Raw genomic sequence first — 19344 nt, forward strand, 5'->3', positions numbered from 1 at the left:
TCATCGGTTATTGATATTTCTTCCCATGTGCTTGGATTGCTTTTGTAGGTTGTAGCAAGGGACGATGATCAAGGCCTGAACAGCAAGCTTACTTATGTTCTCATGGGTGGAAATGAAGAAGGAGCCTTTATTCTCTCAGCCAGTGGAGAGCTCCGCTTGGTGCAGAGTCTGGACCGAGAGACAAAGGAGCAGTATGTTTTACTGATCACAGCTGCTGATTCAGGTAAAGCAAATGTGCTGTCTCTTCAAGTTACATTTTGTTTTTACTTGAAAACATTGCATTCTGAATATAAAAGAAATATTTTTAGATCGTTTCAAATTTAGCGCTTAAAGATTGGTACCCAAGTTCTCATCTAGATCTCAGTGGTAAAAGCTAGGCTCACCTGAAGTTGAAGGCATCTTCAGTTTCATGAAATCAGGGTTTTATCCTTAGTAAGATTTAGGTAGGTTGTTTTTTTTCCCACTAATAAGTGGTCCTAACTGGGTCGTGAGAGCCTTATGAACGGCAATACAAAACCAATGTAATGTGCAGACACGTCAAACCAGTGGCTGGAAAACAGCTGAGGGCTACTCAGTTAATCTCATTGAAATGTTACCTCTGAAATGTGATGACAATTAAAATAGCAACATTTTAGTTTTCACCTTTGCTCAACATCCAGTTACATCTGTTTGCTCTAGAATCCCAAATATTTTACAAGTTCTGTAAGTATAAAACACAGATGTGACTGCTTGTTAGGAAGTTTAATTACGCTTTCACTTTAGGTGTCCAAACGTGAGCTTTCGGTTGCAGATTTTGGTATGAATACTAGTAATGAAGACAAATCAGATCATATTCCAGACTGATCTTCAATCCCCCAGAGTCTGATGGGATGTTACTGCAGAATTCAGTCTTATTTTCTAATAATAAAAATAGAAGCAAACCCAACTTGTTGACAAGTTGATACAGTTTTGATTTCTGACATATTGTGTGCAGTATATTATGTCAGTGACAATACATTGCCAGTATTGACTTATATTTTCCTGTTGTAGTAGTGCTCAGGCATTTTACGGTCTGAGCACAGCTGAAGTTGCAGAATGCAGTTTTAGGACTTGACATATCATTTGTCTTGCATTTTGGTGAGAGATACTGTATCCTGCTGTAATTTTTACACTGGCTTTCCATTACTGTGTAACTGCAAAGGGCTCACTTGTGACTTGGTCTTGCTTGGACTCAGATGTCTTTAACGTTCTTGCAGAAGCTTAGGCTGGATACATAAGAGAAAGCAGACCCTGGATGTCCAAGTTGGCAGGAATCAGTTAGGAATATACAGAACTTAGCCTTACATACAAATTACACTAAGTCTGAACTGATAAGAGACATGTCATGCAGCAAGCAATTAGGGTCTTTCCCAGAAAAAGGAGGGGAGCAAGAAGTCGGTTTTACTCCTTGACTAGCATTATGTGTAAGCCAAAAGTTTGACAACAGCACAATCTTTTCCTAAACTTAGCTTCCTAAGAAATGTGAAATCTAGGAGAAGGTTTACCCAGCCATAGCAAATAAAAATATTTATTTGTGTTGGGAAACTTCTAAGTTTCAAATAGTCCATGGGAGACTCTAATACATGAAGTGTGCGTGGGGCCTTTGCCTTAAGCGTCTGACAAGAATAGCAGCACATTTCATTAGTGYCTATGTTTAAACATGTAAATATTATGCTGATTAAACATTATTTGAAGCTGCTGTTTTAAATTTGCTGTGTTCTTATAAAGCTAACTCACAAGTTGTTATTCCCTCTTATCAGTGACAAAGGAAACTTGCAAAAGTGTTCAGAAAGAGATGTTAATAGTAACTTTAAGCTAAATTTAACTGTTGTACTGTGTTTAAGTTTGCAGTCTGACTAATCTACAGTGATTTGGTACAGTTTTTAACCAACCATATGCATAATATTAGATAATATCTTTTGATTAGACTAGAGACTTATTCTAAATTCATACCATCAAAGGAAACATTTAAAACTATGCTGAAGCATATTCATAATTTATCTAAACTAAAACGTCATAGGAAAATGTCCTGCTCCTGTAGMTGTCAATGCCAAAATTTCTCTTTGTTTTGTGGAAGCAAGATATGGACCATAGTCATAATAAATCCTTTAAATACTTTAAATATATTACATACTTAAGAAATTCTAGGGGATCCCTGTTTTGTTTAAATTAGTCATACTGAGTGCTAGCAGTCTAGGTAGTAAAGAAGACTGTGGCATATCATTTGTTTGAGACCTGTTAAAGAATGATGTTTGTCACAGTCATGTGGAACCAAGGGACCAAGTTATGGACTCTGGGATGTGTGTCGAACTGCATCTCAAATTTTATATTACTGTATATTACTTTAACATATGTGGAATGCACATGTACTAATGTAGACTTTAGGCAACTGGAATAGAAAAATGTTACGGGGAAGAGGTCTTTCTAAAAGAGTTGTAGTTTATCAGAAGAATATATTACTTTCTTTAGAAAAGTCAAAAACCTAACAAAAGCTACCAGTGCAGGTGTGTGGCACATACTCCGGGATAACATACTGACCTTTGCTAGTTTGGCATTTGCTTCATGAAACAAGGTAGTTCTGGCTATACCACCAGGATGGCCGTGACACTACGCTGAAATAAGTAAAAAGAGAGTTTTGAATGTTAGGCTTTTGAGCGGCTGACAAACATTTACAAACACAATCCTTACAGGTATATCCAGTTCTTTGCATGCTGTAGCTCTGTTTCTTCTGGTTTTAGCCTGTCTCCAGAAAGAAGGATTTTGCATAGGGATAATTCAGCCACACACGTGCGCACGCACACACACACACACACATGCCTGATAACACTTCTCTGTTGGAAAGCAGTGCCTGCCAAAATGTTGAAGAAAACAGACTTTCTGAAATCATTCTCATCCTTATTATCTCTGAAAATAAATCAAGGGAAAGGTATTATCCTTTGCACTTTTTTGGCTTTTATTAGCTGTAAAAAAAAGTCTCTCAGATTGCCTTTAGCAGCCCAAGCACCAGTCTTGCCATATATGGTGCACCTTGTTTAGTTTTGTTACTGATAAAAATCACGGTAGATGTCCAGATGCAGTTAACTCTAGAAATGTCTGGGTAGCATATCAAGGGCAAAACTCTGGCTGTCCAGCCCTTTTCCCATTTTCCTCAGAATCTCTGCATCTCAGTTTTTATAGGCTACACACTGACTAATTTAAAACATTAAAGGATAATATCCCGCCCCTAAGGAAGTTATGCCAAGTCTTCCCTTTGTTTCAAGGAAGCAGGCACAATGCAAACTTAGAAGCACCTTAAGGCATAAGGAACTGATGGGTTCTCAACTAGTTTTCTGCTATCTTCCTGATCTCCCTATACATAATCAAGGATGTCTTACTTTTCTCATATTTATTATCACCTCATCAATTTGCGACTGCACTTTTTATAGTCTTCTCCTAGCCTGTTTATGAGGAAATTGATGGAAAAAGAAATATTTTTCATTTTTCATTATTTTTATCTGGCCATGTCAGTCCAACATATAGTCCATTGCCTCAGAAAGCGCTTTGATCTGGGATCTCAGAGAGTTTCCCATCTGCTCTGGAGGAGGGAAGAGACTGATAAAGCGTCTTCTGGCACTTCAATCAGGGTGGCACTTGGTACAGCGATTTGTGGCCGCAGAGGCTTTTTCATGCTTTTTCAGTGAARTGGGATCTTGATTTTCAGCACTGTTTTATCATTGCTCTTCCTTTGCTTTTGCACTTCTGGCCTTCTCCTGCATAGTTTAGGGTCTTAGATTACTTGCATCTCTAAGCAGTAGGGAATTATTGCAGATACCAAAGTGTCCCTCACTAGGGACATTCAGCATCTTTCAGAACTGTACACCTGTGGCTTTGATCATGAAACGAAATATATTTCAACCCCAAAATTCACCCATTCCAATTTAGAGCCCCTCTTGCAGCACATGCTGTAGCCCAAAATGTGTGAATTATAAATATAACGACAAGCAAAATGATGGAGTGTGGAATAACATTATAGTGTTTAGATTGCAGATGCCCCCCCAAAATATCTGCTAACACAATTGCCAAGAAACCTACGTGCAACTATTTGAATGTGTCTTTATGGGTCTGTTTCTACCACATAAATCATTTGTTTTGCTTAGCTATACCCTTCTTTATGGCAAAACTGTTGGGAAAAGAGACTTTCTAAATTACTTTTTTCGCCCCATCTGGTGGGGACTCAGAGATGGGTAAACATTCAGTTCTGGCAGCATGACAAGAACTGTTGCGGCTGCTTTTATCGTACATGTCTTTAACTCTTTGAGCAGTTTTCTGGAGAAAATGTTAGCATTCCAACAGTCCTCCCCCTTGTATTTATTGGTTGCAGGGATGTAGAATAGCACATCTGGAAACCTGCAAGCTGCCCAGGACTACTGTTTAAATGAACTGCAACCACCATATCATGCATTGGTGGGTCAGAAAGACATGTTGCCACAATACAACCAAAATCAAAATATGACATTTCTAATCAGAAAGCCGTTTTCCTGTGGGCGTTTTAATTTTATTTCATTTAAAAATAATCTATTAACCAATTTAGAAGAATAGTTCTGAAAAACAAATGAATCAGTTAGTTAGCTGTTCTTCATATACCTCTCTGGCCTGTAGGAAAAACAACCATATGTTTTTTGGCCATCAGCATATGCATTCTCTCCTTCAAGAATGCAGGAGGGCAACCAAACACCAGAGGTTATATCCTTCTCAGGAATTCTCTTTTGAGATATGCTTTTGGTCTGCTTCAGTCTTAAAATCAAATGAAATCTGACAGCTTAGTTTTATTGTTTTTCTCATTGTTAACACATTTTAAGATATTTTCAGGTTTAGGGTCACAAGTAAAGGGCGACTATATTTTCATGCTGGAAAAACTGCAGCCTCTTTGTTTTCTGGTAACAGTAGGAAAGAATCCCAAGGGTTAACATTATGTGAGATTTATGTGACTGAGCTTAAAGACATTTATCCTCATCCTGTTTTCTTAGCGTGTGCTGTACTTCTACTTAACATGCAGGCTGCCATGTGAAAAGGTGTTGTAAAAGAAAATGAATTCAGCTATTTTCAAAACAAATTAAGCTATTTTTAAACCTTGGTGCTGTCAAAACAAACAAACAACTCTCAAACTGCAGTTAGAAATGTCCCGTTTTCCATGTTTCCTGTACCGTATCTAAATAAACATATCACACAGTGAAAGAAGTTGACCTCAGATGCTTATCAGTTGACATAATCATTGTTCTCTTCTATGTTCTGTTTTATGCCACAACTATTTCAAAATGAATGTGGATTTCAGTTCCAGGCCAGGTTATTTCCACACCATTATGGAAGCTCTTCCTCAATACTATCTACTAATGTCTAGTTTTACTATTTTACTATTTTACTTTTTTTTTTACTGTTTTACTGGTACCAAATCTACTGTTTTAGTAGTCTTTCATTATTTTTTTATTTTTAAATCATACAATGGGAGAAATGAAATGGTGACAGACTGAACAGTGAGCTCACAGGGTTTGTTTTGCCTTACCATCATCTAAAATCAGGAGACAAGGGAGTTGAGAGTGGCTTTTCATAGCTGTAGGAGGCTAACAGGAGGATCTTACCCCTTTGCAGAGCCTAGAAACTGTTAGCAGTTTTTAATTTTTCTGTAGAACAGCTCAAAAAGACATTTAGGAAGTGGGATTACCGCAAAGTCAGTCTGATGCCCCCTAGAGAGTAATTGTCAATGAACAGAGTGTATCCATGTCTATATGATGTGACACATTTACTCCCCAAAGGAGATGAGGCTTTAGCCCATCCCTTCAGAGGACTGCCCTAGGAGATGCATAATCCAGCCCCACAGTAACATTTGAGAGATTTAGTCTTCTATTTGGAGTTAAACCTTCATTATTAGATCACTGTTTTCAAAATAGTTCAGTGATAGCCTCTGGGCTAAATCCAAGCATATGTATTCTCAGGGGTGAGGGGCAGGAGAGATGTATATTCAGATTGGCAAAGGGCTCAGGCTGGCCAGCACAAGTTGAAATATCTGTAAAAACAATAAAAGTTAGGGGGTTTTGCTCATGTTAAAATCATGGACAGAACTTGAGCTTTGAGACAAACTTAAATGCATTGTGGATTTTATTTGGACAAGGCTGTCAAAGTTAAAAATACCTATTAAAGTGTTTATTCTCTTTAGTTCAGGTATACTTTTGCTACTTCTAAAAAAGGGCTCAATTTAAGTGCTCATCTTTCCATTCAAACATTTGTCCTGGCGTAATTCCCTTTCTCTTCTCTACTGTGATTGTGGAGACTCCAGCAGATATTTGACAGTCATTTCAGATGGGATAAACTGCTTCTACCTGAGGCTTGTTGAGTGAACTGTTCTCCATTTCAATGCATTCAACAAGAGAAAAAGAAGAGAAATTATTTTAAATAATTTAAGATCTTCTAATTTACTGTTGTTAGTGTACATAATCCACCAATCACTAATTTGTACCTTTTAGAAGTAGTAGTATTTGGAAACAGGTCTTCAGATAGCTTTCAATGACAGAATCGGAAGCAAGGAGGTTCGGAAAGCGGGGTGCTGGAAGAGAGCCAGGTATAGCAGAACTGAGATGGGAGAGGACGATATCAAGCACAGTGTGTCTGTGTTTATGCCTTGCAATATAAAAACCTGCAGAATATCCACATGAAAACAGAATAATGTTATTCAGGCCCAAATGGTGTGAAGGAGAACTCCATAGATCTACATTTGGCATGGATTCAAATCCCATAATTGTTTTTTTTACAGAGGACAAGCAGAATCCTAATGAGGTTAACATACTTCTCTTTTATGGTCTAGGAAAGCATAACAATGAGTATAATAACACAGCCAAAGGTTTTAATTACTGTACAGACACTCTTGAAATAATAATTGAAAATATCAAGTTTTACATCCTTCATCGATAAAACTTATCCAGGCTGTTATTAGAAGCATGTGCTATTTATTTAGAATTTTTTGGTAGTGTTATACAAATACTGGTGAGAATTGTTGTTGTCTGTTTCAAGGAACGTATTTTTTACAACCAAGAAAGACTGAATAATAAGCATGGATGATGTTCTTTATTACTCTATCAAGTGGGAGTTGTCACATTACTAATGAACTAAGCAGGAATATCTAGTAATTCACCGTTATTTCTCATCATTCACAGTTTCTTACAAGAACCTTGTAGAAATGACAAACGAGGAAAAGCAGAAATTAGAAATAAATGGCTATAGAATGCCAGCTTTGCCTGGCATTCCTGTGTGTGCCCTGAAGTGACAAAAGCTGGTTTCTGCTCAGCTTCAAAGGGTTAATCTAGTAGAGCAACGTGCATGTTTTTAATGCTGGATTACAAATCTATCTGCTTAAAGGTTTAAAAATTTAAAAAGTGAACATACAAAATATTCTAGGGCACTTCAGTTTTCATTGAGTTTGGCCATGGTCGGGCAAAATGCTGTACAACATTGATCCAAAAGAATGAAGACTGTCAGATCTTTAATTATAAGCTGTCTTCAGTGTTGTCCTGGCTTTTGCTTGCTTTGCTGTTATTATTTCTTAACATGTTGTTGCCAGTTTTAGGAAAATAAAGCAGTTATTTTTCTTTGAAAATTTTTTCTCATAAACTTTTGGAAACGGGAAAAGAGGCCAGAATATAATGCTTAATATATAGAATTTAGTCAATTAATAAAAATTCAGAAAAGAAAGAACTGCTGTAAATCTTTAGGCTATTACAATCCTTCTCTTATCTATTCTATCATCCATCTAGCTATGCTTAGTTTGGAAGTCTTATATGAAAATTAATTTAAGATTTCTGTTCTCCCGCTTATGCCACTTTTATAGGAAATTCTACTGCAAATGTGTCGATGAGTTTGCTGCCTGCAGGTAATTTGCTTTTGAGAAAGAATAAGAGTAGTCATTATGCCATGCAAAGAAAATTTCTCAGCCTCTGAGAAGAATTAAATTTTCCAGTGATGGTGATCTTAAACTGTTGTTTAAATAGAATATTACACCTAAGAAATTGGAAGTCTGTCAGTTGATTTTTCAACAACAAAGCTACAATTTCAAGGAGCCGTAATTACAAGGATAAAACCAGTAAAACATGCACACATGGTCTGATCACTTATCCTGATGGTTAATCTTCACTATTTGTGAAGGGTATTTTTAAAATATAATTCAAAATTATGCATTATAGGAATTTTGCTGTAGGATATTCAGGAGTCATAGCAGTCAAAAATTGACTCATTCAGCAGACCCTGCAGGAGCCAGTTTCCCTATTTTTTCTGTTTACAGCAATAACTTATAATAAGGATAAGTAATCTGTGGTTTTAAGAAAATTTTTTTTTAATATCTACGCCTTTCTTTTAAGTTGCAGTTCTGTTTTCTTTAAATCTTACTACAGTCTTGGGAGGCTTTTGCAGTATGTGCCGTCAGGCCTACAAACGCGCTTACCTGTTGCACCCTCTGAGAACTACACACAACAGGGACACGTGTAGAAGCACGCTTACGTCCAGGCGTTTCCCAGGGTTTGTATGGGCATTACATTCAGATGTGAAAGTTGGCTTGAAGGATTCTTTTTTGAAACATATGCGGAAAAAGGCAACTTCTTGCTCTGGAACTAAATGCAGTTCTGGCTGAGAAAGTTGTGTCTGTGCGATGCCCGCACGTGTCTTTTCTRAGCACCATCTCCAATGACCTGTACCTTAGGCATTACTAGATTATACGTGTGTGTCAAGGGTTATATGGCACATGAGATTAATGCTTGTGCTGTTCATTGGAGGGGAACAGAATTGGACAGCCACAGGTTGCTAGCTCACATCTGCTTATGGCAGAAACCCAGGACTCAGCTGATGCTGTGCACAGTGTACCAGCACTCCTGCAGCCTTACCTTCCGAAGCTTGAAAATTTGCTAAAGGAAAATAGCAATGGGAAAAAATGCTAAACTGGAGGAATATACTATCTACTATTCTTCAGGTGAATAAGCGGTAAATGTATGAGTGTGTGTGTGTGTGTGTGTGTGTGTGTGTGTATGTATAGAGATTTGGAATAGCTATTTGGAATAGCTTGAAGTTGTTGTGGTAAATATATAGTATACTTCTGCTTTATTGTATGTGTTTTATTTTCAGGCTGCGTCCGTATTCTGATGGGTCCAGTTCTGTAATAGTGGAGCAACTTTTTTTCTCTTTTGATCAACAGCATGTAAGCCGAAAGGAAAGACAAATGTGTCTGTAGTCCAAAGAACTTAAAACTATCTGTGTATGTGCAAGTTTCACCCTTTCAATAACATATTAAGCATAAAGCAGCTTAATCTTGCCCCCGTTGCGAAACCGCAAAGCTGGATGAATTCATAGAGCACATTCATTCAAGCAGGAAAGAATCAAATTTTAAAAATCATTTGGATAAAACCAAGTAAGAGAATCCCATCTTGCATCAGCATTTGGGACAGGGGGTTCTTTTGCTGAGAAACCAAGGACGTTCTCACAACACGTGCGAATACGTGCGTTTGTGCACGAGCAGGTCTGCGTGCGGCTGGACGTGTCGCCGCTTGAATGAGGCTCACCTCTGTCTCGTGGAGTGTTTTTGCATTTGACCACCTATTTTCCTAAAGTTAGGTCTGTTTGCTGCCAGCATCTTCGGGCTGGGGAAATGTTGAAGCTTCTAATATTAAATCTTTTTTCCTCATCAGTTCATCCTTGCACACATGTGGTTTTATCCCAGCAATTGTCTTGTTTTTTGAAATACAAGTTCTGTAAAATCATCTTTGGGAACCTCTGGGTGTCACAACTACTACTTTGCACCTAGTCAGCTACATGAACAACTCGGATTTGACACTTGCTCAGAGGTTTCTAAAATGTTGGTTCCTGCATGGTCTTTTTCACCTGTCACCTATTGAACGGAATGAGATTAGAGCTGGCTTCTAAGCTTTTTATTACATTTGTTTGTGAACTACTTATTTCAGCTTTTATCTCAAAATATGCTAAGTTTGCCAGTTTTTTAAGACTTGATATGAAAGCACATAGCGAAAAATTGAGTTAAAAGAAAACAAAACAAAAAACGGTCAACATATCCAACCAGGGTAAATACTTGTGGTGCAATCTTGAAACGAGAACTACTTATTTTTCTCCTTTTGCATATGCACTTTCTTTTGCGTTCCTGGAAAATAAGTTAGTTTAAACCCTTCCATATTTCAAATCTAGATTCATGTGCACTAAAAATCAAATATGTAATGCAAGCTTGTTCCATTTCAATTTACTCAGTCTCCGTATTTATTTTAAAACTCACCAGTTGTGTGAGGCCCAGCACACCCTGTCTGCATTTAAATGCATTTAGAGAGATTGGCTGCTTTATTGTGAGAAAGGCCTTGTTTACTTCAGCGAAAAAAGTTAATGCTGTCTAATAACACAGACAACTTCTAGCCCTGGGACTCATTCACTGAGTGTTTGACTGCAGAAATGAAATCCGCTTTGTTGCAAAGCAACACATTTCAGTGAAGCAAAAATTCCATTTCTGTTAAATCGCTTTCCAATTTTCAGGATAATGATGTGTTTAATTTATCACCAAACATGGTAAACTGCCTACAGTATGACTTTTAATTAGTCATTTAGATTCATTTTATTTAATTTTATTCCTTTTTTCATTTTAGTGAAACAAGTATCTGTACTTTTTATTTAAAAGCTTATTGTTAGTTTTCTAGCACTTAATTTTGATATTTTAATGCCTGCAAAAACTTCCTGGTTTCTGAAAAGAATAATAGTTTCATTATTTGCATTACTAAGCATGGCACAGACAAGACCCAGAATCTGTTAATACTTCGAATATGTGGATATCATGCAGAATACAGGCTCTTATTTCTTTTTTTCCCTGTAAGCCATAGAGTACCACACAGCTGAAATGATTACCATTAACATCTTCTTTTCCTGAATTTGCTTGAAGCATTGAAACTGCTGTGTGAATTTGCTTCAATTGGTTTCTTTTACTACTCCAGTTCACTAAATACTCTAATCATGCCCCCACTTATGCTGAAGTACAACCATGTATTGAGAGCTGAGCATACATTAGAGCAGGCAGCGTCATGTATTTGAGGATTACAGAGAGCCAAGACAGCTTACTCTACCCTGTTTTTCAGAATGAAACCGGATGAGGATAGCGGGTGTTGTTTCCCCAAAATCATGGTGTGTCAGGACCTGCGCCTACGGCAGTTGCTTCTCTTGCCGCTTTCCAGGGTGTGTGCGTGGAGAAGAGCAGGCCAAGGTGCAAGTGGAGCAGACTTTAGGTGCATCCRTTTCCTATGACTTCATGGCACATAAGCATTAGCGCAAATTAGAGGAATTAAAGTGAATTATGATGAGTAACCGAGAAACACATGGCTGCAGGTTATCCTGGATTTGGGAAGCAGAAATTCTGTCAGCTGAAATCATGTTTTTCCCACGATGCTGTTTAGTTCCCTTTCTTCTATGCATTAGTGCAAGCGGTCAACATTCATTCTTCCTCCTGCTGGAAGGGGGAAAACAAAGAGGTTGATAGGGCTAGCTCCAACTTCTAAGCTGACAAATTCCCAATATTGTGTTTTTGTGGAAATCAGTCATAAATGAGCAGTGGTGGAAGGGGCAGAAAACCAGGTTGTCGATCTCTGCCAGTTGCGCCTTGCTGAAAGAGGCAGAAACGAACGGGTAAGAGAGGAAAGGCTTCCTGTCCTGTCCAGATTCCTTAATGCCATTTCTTCGTGCCGGCTCCTCAAACTTCCCGTGCGGAGAGGGCAGTCATAGCATGACGCTGGACAAAACCCCCGTGGGACGTTGTAACCTTGTCTTGTAGCTTGTTCTCCAGTGCAGACCCTGAAGGTCTGCTAGTTCTCTTCATCCCCAGACACATGTTTACTTGCACATGTAAGCAAAAAGCTTAAATTTTTGGAGGCACATCCGTGGGAAGCAATTTTCTTCCTGAACTTAGCATTACTATTTTGACACTATCCCAGGTTAATCTCTATTTCAGCAATGACGTGTGGACGTTTGTGAGGCTCTCTGCTTAATGTATATGTACAGCTGTCACCTAGAAAATAAACTGTTCAGTTCACAAAAGCAGACCACAGCAGACAGATATCAGCAGTTTAGAATAATAGTAAATAATATATTAATGTAGTCTTTTAAGTTTTAAAGATTTGATGTTCCCTGAACAGTCAGTCTGATCTTTTCCTTTTGTTTAACTGAGTTAACTTTATGTTTTCAGGTTATTAATCACTTGGTGATGGTTTCATTCCTCCCACTTTCTAGAATACAGTTTTTCAACCTGGATATTCCCAGTCTCTGTGAGATGTGGTATTTTGGGATTTGAAAATGCTAGTAATACAGCACTAGAGAAATGCTGCAGATAAAAGGTATCTGACATAGAAATAATCATTATGCTGAAAAATAATTCAGAATATTATAAAAAAAATTGCTTGAAATTTTTGTGCAAGCTCACTAAAAGAAAAGTGTACGTTTCTTTGTGGAAGCAACCCTCAGTGCTGTTTGCAGGAGTATGCAGATTTTGGTGTGGCTGTGTACAGCAGTTTTCTATAGATTCTGTACATAGCTGGTTTATTAAAAACAGGTAGGCGACATCTTGAGTATTTTGCTATGGCAGAATTTACAGAAAATTTACTAATCTTATTTATGCAAAATATTAAGCACAGTTTGAAAAAAAGGACTGATGCACTTGCATAATAAGAAAACCAACCTGAGGAAGATTTGCTATTGAAGCAAAACTAAGAAATCTGGGAACACAGCCTGACCATGGAAACTACTTTTCTTACCACAAATATGACATCTACGTTTTATGAAACCTACTTATTACCAGGGGCCAAATTCTGTGGTCCTTACGCAAGCAGAACTTTCACTGAAAGTTCACTGAGGACGATAGAATTTGGCCCCAAGCTATTTCTTTTCCATAGAAAATTACTTCATTTGTAACTTCCTCTTCTTATATTTCTCAGTAACTGCAGAAATGTGAGCTAGTCGTTTAATTTCAAGCGAATAAAAGCTCTGAGGGCTCACTGTGAAACTGCAACTTTATCTTTCAGTGTAATAGAATAAAGGAGTAAATTTGTGGACGTGATGGTTTACTTAGAGGAAAAAAATGTGTATTTGGATAGCAGCGTAGAAGGGAAACCARTGTAGATGCGTGAGTTTTTCCATCTAAGTAAAATGAGAATGATTGGGTTTTGAACAGAAGAATAACGACTTAGGATGTTACAAACACTTGAATTAATATTGGAGTTTGGGGATATTTCTGCAAGCACAAAGCAGCCACAAGCTAGCCCTGAATGAGATATAAGCTACTTGCATTACCCTAGCTAGTTTTATAGTATAGTGCTCAACCTTGGCTAGTATATGCACTCCTCTAAAACTAATATAAATGTGCCCATACTGCTCTGTACCGTGCCCTGTAGACACACCCATTGGGGCAGTAAAATCAGAGAATAATGGCACAGAATATATAGGGAGCTAAAGTACCCTATACCCCCTGTGCAGGTGAAGGCTTTCACCTTGCAAACTCTATTAAGGAAACAAGGTACCACAATTATGCCGTCTAGGGCCTTACGCAGGACCAATTTCTGGTTCWTGTGAGTACTCTCATTTTGGCAAGTGTGTTGTATGAGTAAGAAATATGTTCACAGGTAACATTTGCAGAGTCAGGCCATAAATGAACAAAAAGAATATGGGGCTGAAATAAAATCTACCTTTAGTCTTCCTATGTATTGCCTTGTCAGCACGTGTTAAAGGTTCATGTAAAACAACAGAACAACAAGACAGCAAAATGACTGAATGGAAACTTGATGATTGGATGCATCTAGACTTAAGCTACGATGCAGTGTGAAATACTGGTCCTGACTGTTGTCACTAGCTAAATGTCTTTTGCTCTTAGCAGGATCAATATTTGACCCTCAGAGCATTTGTCTGGTACTGCACAAATTCAGATTCCACACATAGGGACGGGGATTGGGGCTGATCCGAGTCAAACAGCTCAATCAAAAGCTGGTGGTATCAATGTAATTCTGAGTGGGAAAATAGCCATTGCATATAAGCAGCTATTGTATCTGACACCCATTTTGACCATTTCTGTTATGGGACCAAAGACTGAATAGCCATGCGGGAGAAAAAAAAATCCTTTACAGCATTTTGCTGTTAGTGTGTGTCCATGTGGTGTTTTGCCAGCAGACATGAGCGAACTCTTCCCATTCTCCTCGCTGATCGGAAGTCTTGTGAATGTGGTTAACATGGCACAGAGCCCAAACTAATATACCCTACATCTTGTGGCTTAGAGCTTGGACAAAGCGAGCTTGCAGAGTACCGCGTAGACGCACACTTGAGTTAGTCCCATCAGGTCAGTGTTGAGTTACATTTAAAGGAGCGTTTTGGAGAAGCTGCCACAGCAGTTCATTTCGTGAATAAACTGACAGCATAAATTTTCCAGCATTGGCTCTTTGTTTTAGCAAATACGTTTAAAACAATGAATTTYGAGTTTTAACTAGGAGTTAAGCTTTCTTTTCCAGACTCAATCACATTACTGATCTTCTTTGAATATGACTTATCCTAGATTAATTTCTGAATTATGTATAAATTGTTTAATCACCTGTGAAACTTAACAACTTTCAGCTTTTCATTTCATTAGCTGTGAGATGAATGTCGATTAAATGCATTTGGAAGGCTGGAGTTTGATGACACACGCAGTGAATACCGCTGAGGACTCTGTTTCATTTAATGCAGTAATAATAAACACTCCATGGGCAATATTTCAGCGATCAAGAACACTTTTGCAGGCTTTTCTATCTATAAGTGTTTGGCTAAATGACAACATTGAAAAAAGGGTTTAAAAAAAGAAAAAAAAGTCAGACTTATTGCCTTAATGTAACCTTCCTGGCTGAAAGTATATTAATTGGCAAAAAGAATTACCTCAGAATAGAGCACAGAAAGAGCTTCATTGTGTATGGCAACAGCACAAAATGAGCACTCCTTGGCTTGCAACTTCTTTCCTTAGCGTTGTGATCTGGCCTGTCTGATCAGCAGACTTCAAAGTGAACCTTGCAAAATTTATAGCGCRTCTCCGTTTGAAACTCTTTTCATTCCGTCCGTTTGTGCATTATGCCAAGTTACTTTGAAGTGTTTTACAGTGGAAAACGTTCTTCCCGTGAGGAAGCTGCTCCCAGATTCTTCCTGTGGTAGAGTGTGATCCTTCTTCAGCCTGCAAGGGTTAATATTTGGAAAAATGTGTGATTAGTTTCTCTTTTATATGGTAGCCTGCTGCTCCGTGGAAGGATTAGTGCGGTCACACGGGACTGCCTATTTTTTATCAAATGACACCTTGCTGGAATATATGTGCCTTTTTGCAAGGACTCATACCAGTCTCCCAGGTGCTGGCCCAAAGCTTTTCATTAGAGTCCTCCTTTCCCTGGTCCAGCGAATGATGAATTATTGTATCTCTTCAAGATAGAAGGGGAAAGGGATTCAGCCTTGGGTACASCAGGCATGGTCGTCATCTGTCTTTTGAGTAAAAGGACCATAACTGCTACTATCACTCTCTTTACTTTTGGCTATGTATTCAAAGAAAGGAATGATCCCATTTTTTCAGGGACCCTCAGCTGAACAATTTGGTTTGCAAGTGTCTTGCTGGTTCTTGGCTCAAAATAAGTGCAAGAAACTGGAAAAACTAGCATGAACTTGTAAAATTTTCCTGTAGTTTTTTTGGGGGGACGGGGGGGGAAGCCTAAGAGAGTAAATACTGAAAGATTGCACATGAATACCCATACTCTTTCTCACTTGTTCCTACTCATCAAAGTTAAGTATTAATTAGAATAACTAGAAGAATGAAAGCCGTAGCTTAAATTGCTTCAGTTTCCTGTAAGCTGATACGCCACCAGAGTGAGCAGACCGCTTCAGCATTAGCCGCTGCTATAGGTGGTTGCTTCTGCAAAGAAATCAGGTTTGAATGAGTCTGAAGATTGCACAACCATCTCGCTGGTTCAGAGAAGGTCTCCCCAGGTCAGGGGTGTGACAGGCAGAGGAAATGCAATGCAGGAAGCAGGGCTTTGCCACTCTTCCCACTTTATTTGTTCTGCGGATAAATAAATTGAGGGCTTGAGTCTTCAAGGCTGTCAGTGAGCCACCTTTGGAAGACCTTCTCTTAGAGAAATAGGAAAATCAACCACACGTTCAAATTGGTCCTAATTGTTACGGGAAGGCTTCTGTGTGATTCCATGACCCTTTTTTTCCACTGAGCTTGTGTTACAAAATATTTCTGAAGTTAGATTAAAAAGAAAAAAACTTTTTTCTTTTTTTTTGCACAACTTCTGTAGTTTATGTCGAGATGCCCTACTTTGAAACTATTCTGACCCTGTCCTGTATGTTGAATTGGCTTTCGTGCTGTGTGAACTGTGACATGTTCAGACGTTAGGCTTTAAATTGGGAATGGCAGACCTCGGATCAGTATTGTGGTATTTGTAACCTCTAGCATTTTATATCCCACTTTCCGCCAGGATCTCCTGCCCTCACTGGCACTGGAACGATTGCTGTCACAGTGGATGATGTCAACGACAATGTCCCCACATTTGCCTTTAATGTGTATTCTGCCACTATTCCGGAGGATGCCCCTACAGGGACAGATATTTTGCTAGTAAACTCCTCAGATGCTGATGCTTCTACAAATGCTGTTATTAGGTAGGTCGTTTGCTGTTACTGTATGTAGTACTGCCTCATACCTTGCCTGCAGACTCTTTTTTCGTGATGTCCATCGCCAGCATAACATGAGCCTTAAGGCATGAGAGGACAGTTGTATGTTTGTAGCTAAATTATATAAGCAAGTTAGCTTTTTTGATAATCTTATGGAATTGTATTGAGGGCAAGTAGAATTGCAGTATTGTTCTTTTTTACCAAGTTAAAAGCAAATGAGATTTTAACCCACACCTGAGTTTAATTGTTAATGGGTTAAATATATTTGTTTTATTTATATTTCTCTAAGTTTAGAGGTAAGCATAAATTTAAAAAAATAAAAAACCCAAACCCCTTAAACTCTRGAGAATGTCATAAATGGATTAAGCACCTTAACTTGCAGTTTTTATATGTACATTCCCTGCATAATGAAATATGATATAGGCTGTGAATACTCTGCATTACTGCCTCTCATTAGCTAGTATTGACTTTGAAAAGGCTTAAGCCTTATATTTAGTATAGCTTTTAGAATTGAAGCCTTGTAGTTAAAGACATAGTTAATATGTATAATACAATTTTTTTTTTTAAATGTATTTCTGAAGGAGCTAAAAGCCATTGTTCCTGGAGGCTGGCAAATTTCTTAAGCATTAGGTCAAAAGAGGTTTGGGAAAGGGCTTGGCGGGGGAGAAGATGACATGTAGTTAGGTTTCAGACTTCATTAACAAACCTGACACAAAAGCCAGCTTTGGGGCAGGGCTCAATCTATCTAACCTATCACTTACAAACCTAAAAACATGTACAGGATGCATTTTGCAAATCTACTCATCTTTGAATTTTAACTGTTAAGCCAGTTAAATCACTTTGTGAGCCAACTCTGATTTTTGCATAAAAATTTTCAAACTCTGGTGGCTGAAGTTTTTCTTGTGATAGCACACATATGTCTGGGGAAGGCTACAGTATCTTATTTTGACCCTAAAATGATATTTCATACCTAGTGTAGTTTAGATGACTGCTTATGCAGACTTAGATGTATTTATAATAAACAGGATGAGCAGCTAAAATATGTCCCAGCATGCAAATACATAGTACTTCTCTATAGTGTGGGAAACACTGCAGACCATTGAATGCTGAACAGCTTGTAGATGAATAAATTCCGTTACTTGCCYTGGAGTTGCATGCACATGTTTTCATATAGTAGGAATATTCACTTGAAGTTACTGTGTTCATTGGGTAAATTTACAGTCATTTAATGTCCGCAGTTTAGAGCCCAATTTACAGAATGAAAATTACATAAGGCAAAAACTGAGATTTATCCCATTTGGAAAACCAGTAAAAAGTTAGAATTTGGCATTTTTGCCTCATACGCCAAATGATTTACACTGCTCAACTGATGCAGCAGCGTTTCTTGAGTGGGCGCTGTGCTGAGCACTCTGGACAGTTTCAGAGACGAGAGTAATGACGATGCTAAGTGGCAATGACAAGCCCTTACCCACCGAGGGCTGATTTATTGCTAATGGAATACAAAGCAGGCTCGTATTAGTTATTAATCACTCCTTGGTATTCCCAAGGACCAATAGGTAATCCCTTGCATTTAACTTTAGTGTATGCAAACACCTGTATCTCTGTACCCAAATGTGCACAAGAGTATAAAAGTAGCTCAACTTCATCTACTTTTATCATTTCATCTCAGTTTATTCTGCAAAGTGCAGAGGAGTAGCACTATGGTCATAATTAAAAAAATAATAATGAAGTAAAATAAAATAAAACAGAACTACATTATAGCTAAATGAGTATGTATGAAATACTGTACTAGTTAGAAGCCTGAAATAGGAACTTTATGTTTTGACATCTTTAAAGACTTGAAAAGTGTCCAGACTTACCATTTATTGAATTGTGAAACAATGGAGCTTTTAATTCTATTCCCTCTCACCTTAAGAACCATTTCTGGAAAGCTTCTTTAGTAAAAAGAATTCCATACAAAGCATGAATGATAGTAATGATTGCATCTCATGRTTAGAAATTATCAGAGTGCTCTCAGATTTCTTTAATGTGGTTGAATTGCATGGGTGTTTCTGCTATTAGTCTTTATCGTTCACTCWCTACATCATAGTAGAATAGTTGATAAAAATGGCTCTTTTATAAGTAGCTGTTTAAAAAATTGTTCTGAGGCTTTGTTTTACACTTTTTAGACTGAGGAACACACTTTATTTTTCTTGGACAGAATTTGTTCAGATTCAGCATTTAGAGTAACGTAAATCTTAAAATATGACTGGTATTACAAAACTGGCAAAAGCTAAGATGGGCTGGAATACATACAATCTGCTTTTCAGAGGGGTTGAGCACTCAAAACTCCTCTTCAGTTTTGTCAGAGCCCCTTTCAAAAGCAAATCTTTGGTTTCCAAAGATGGTATGTAAAATCCTACAATAAGATTTTCATGTAAARATAAAAATGGACTAAATTATGCAAGAAGTAGTTGATGTTCTGTAAAACTGTTACGTATCCATACCTGCCAACTCTTTTTCTCCTAATTCTGGTGATAACCTGTAACAGTCATTAAAGGGGGCTGATGAGGTTGTTTATGGTAATGCACACTTGAGTAGTATTGTTAAAGGTAGTATGGATAATACAGG

The 19344-nt window shown here is 37.9% G+C and overlaps 1 protein-coding gene across 1 annotated transcript in view; it reads left to right on the forward strand.

The window, feature by feature from the left end:
- Positions 1 to 19344, forward strand: part of FAT4 (FAT atypical cadherin 4) — a 162392-nt gene that overhangs the window by 104861 nt on the left and 38187 nt on the right. Inside the window, exons 8-9 of the mRNA XM_026081432.1 lie at positions 49 to 223; positions 16542 to 16722. Of these exons, the coding sequence (XP_025937217.1) occupies positions 49 to 223; positions 16542 to 16722 (356 nt within the window). The remainder of the gene's footprint in view (positions 1 to 48; positions 224 to 16541; positions 16723 to 19344) is intronic.

This window comes from Apteryx rowi, unplaced genomic scaffold (genome assembly GCF_003343035.1).
Source record: "Apteryx rowi isolate R43461 unplaced genomic scaffold, aptRow1 scaffold_55, whole genome shotgun sequence".
Lineage (NCBI taxonomy): Eukaryota > Metazoa > Chordata > Aves > Apterygiformes > Apterygidae > Apteryx > Apteryx rowi.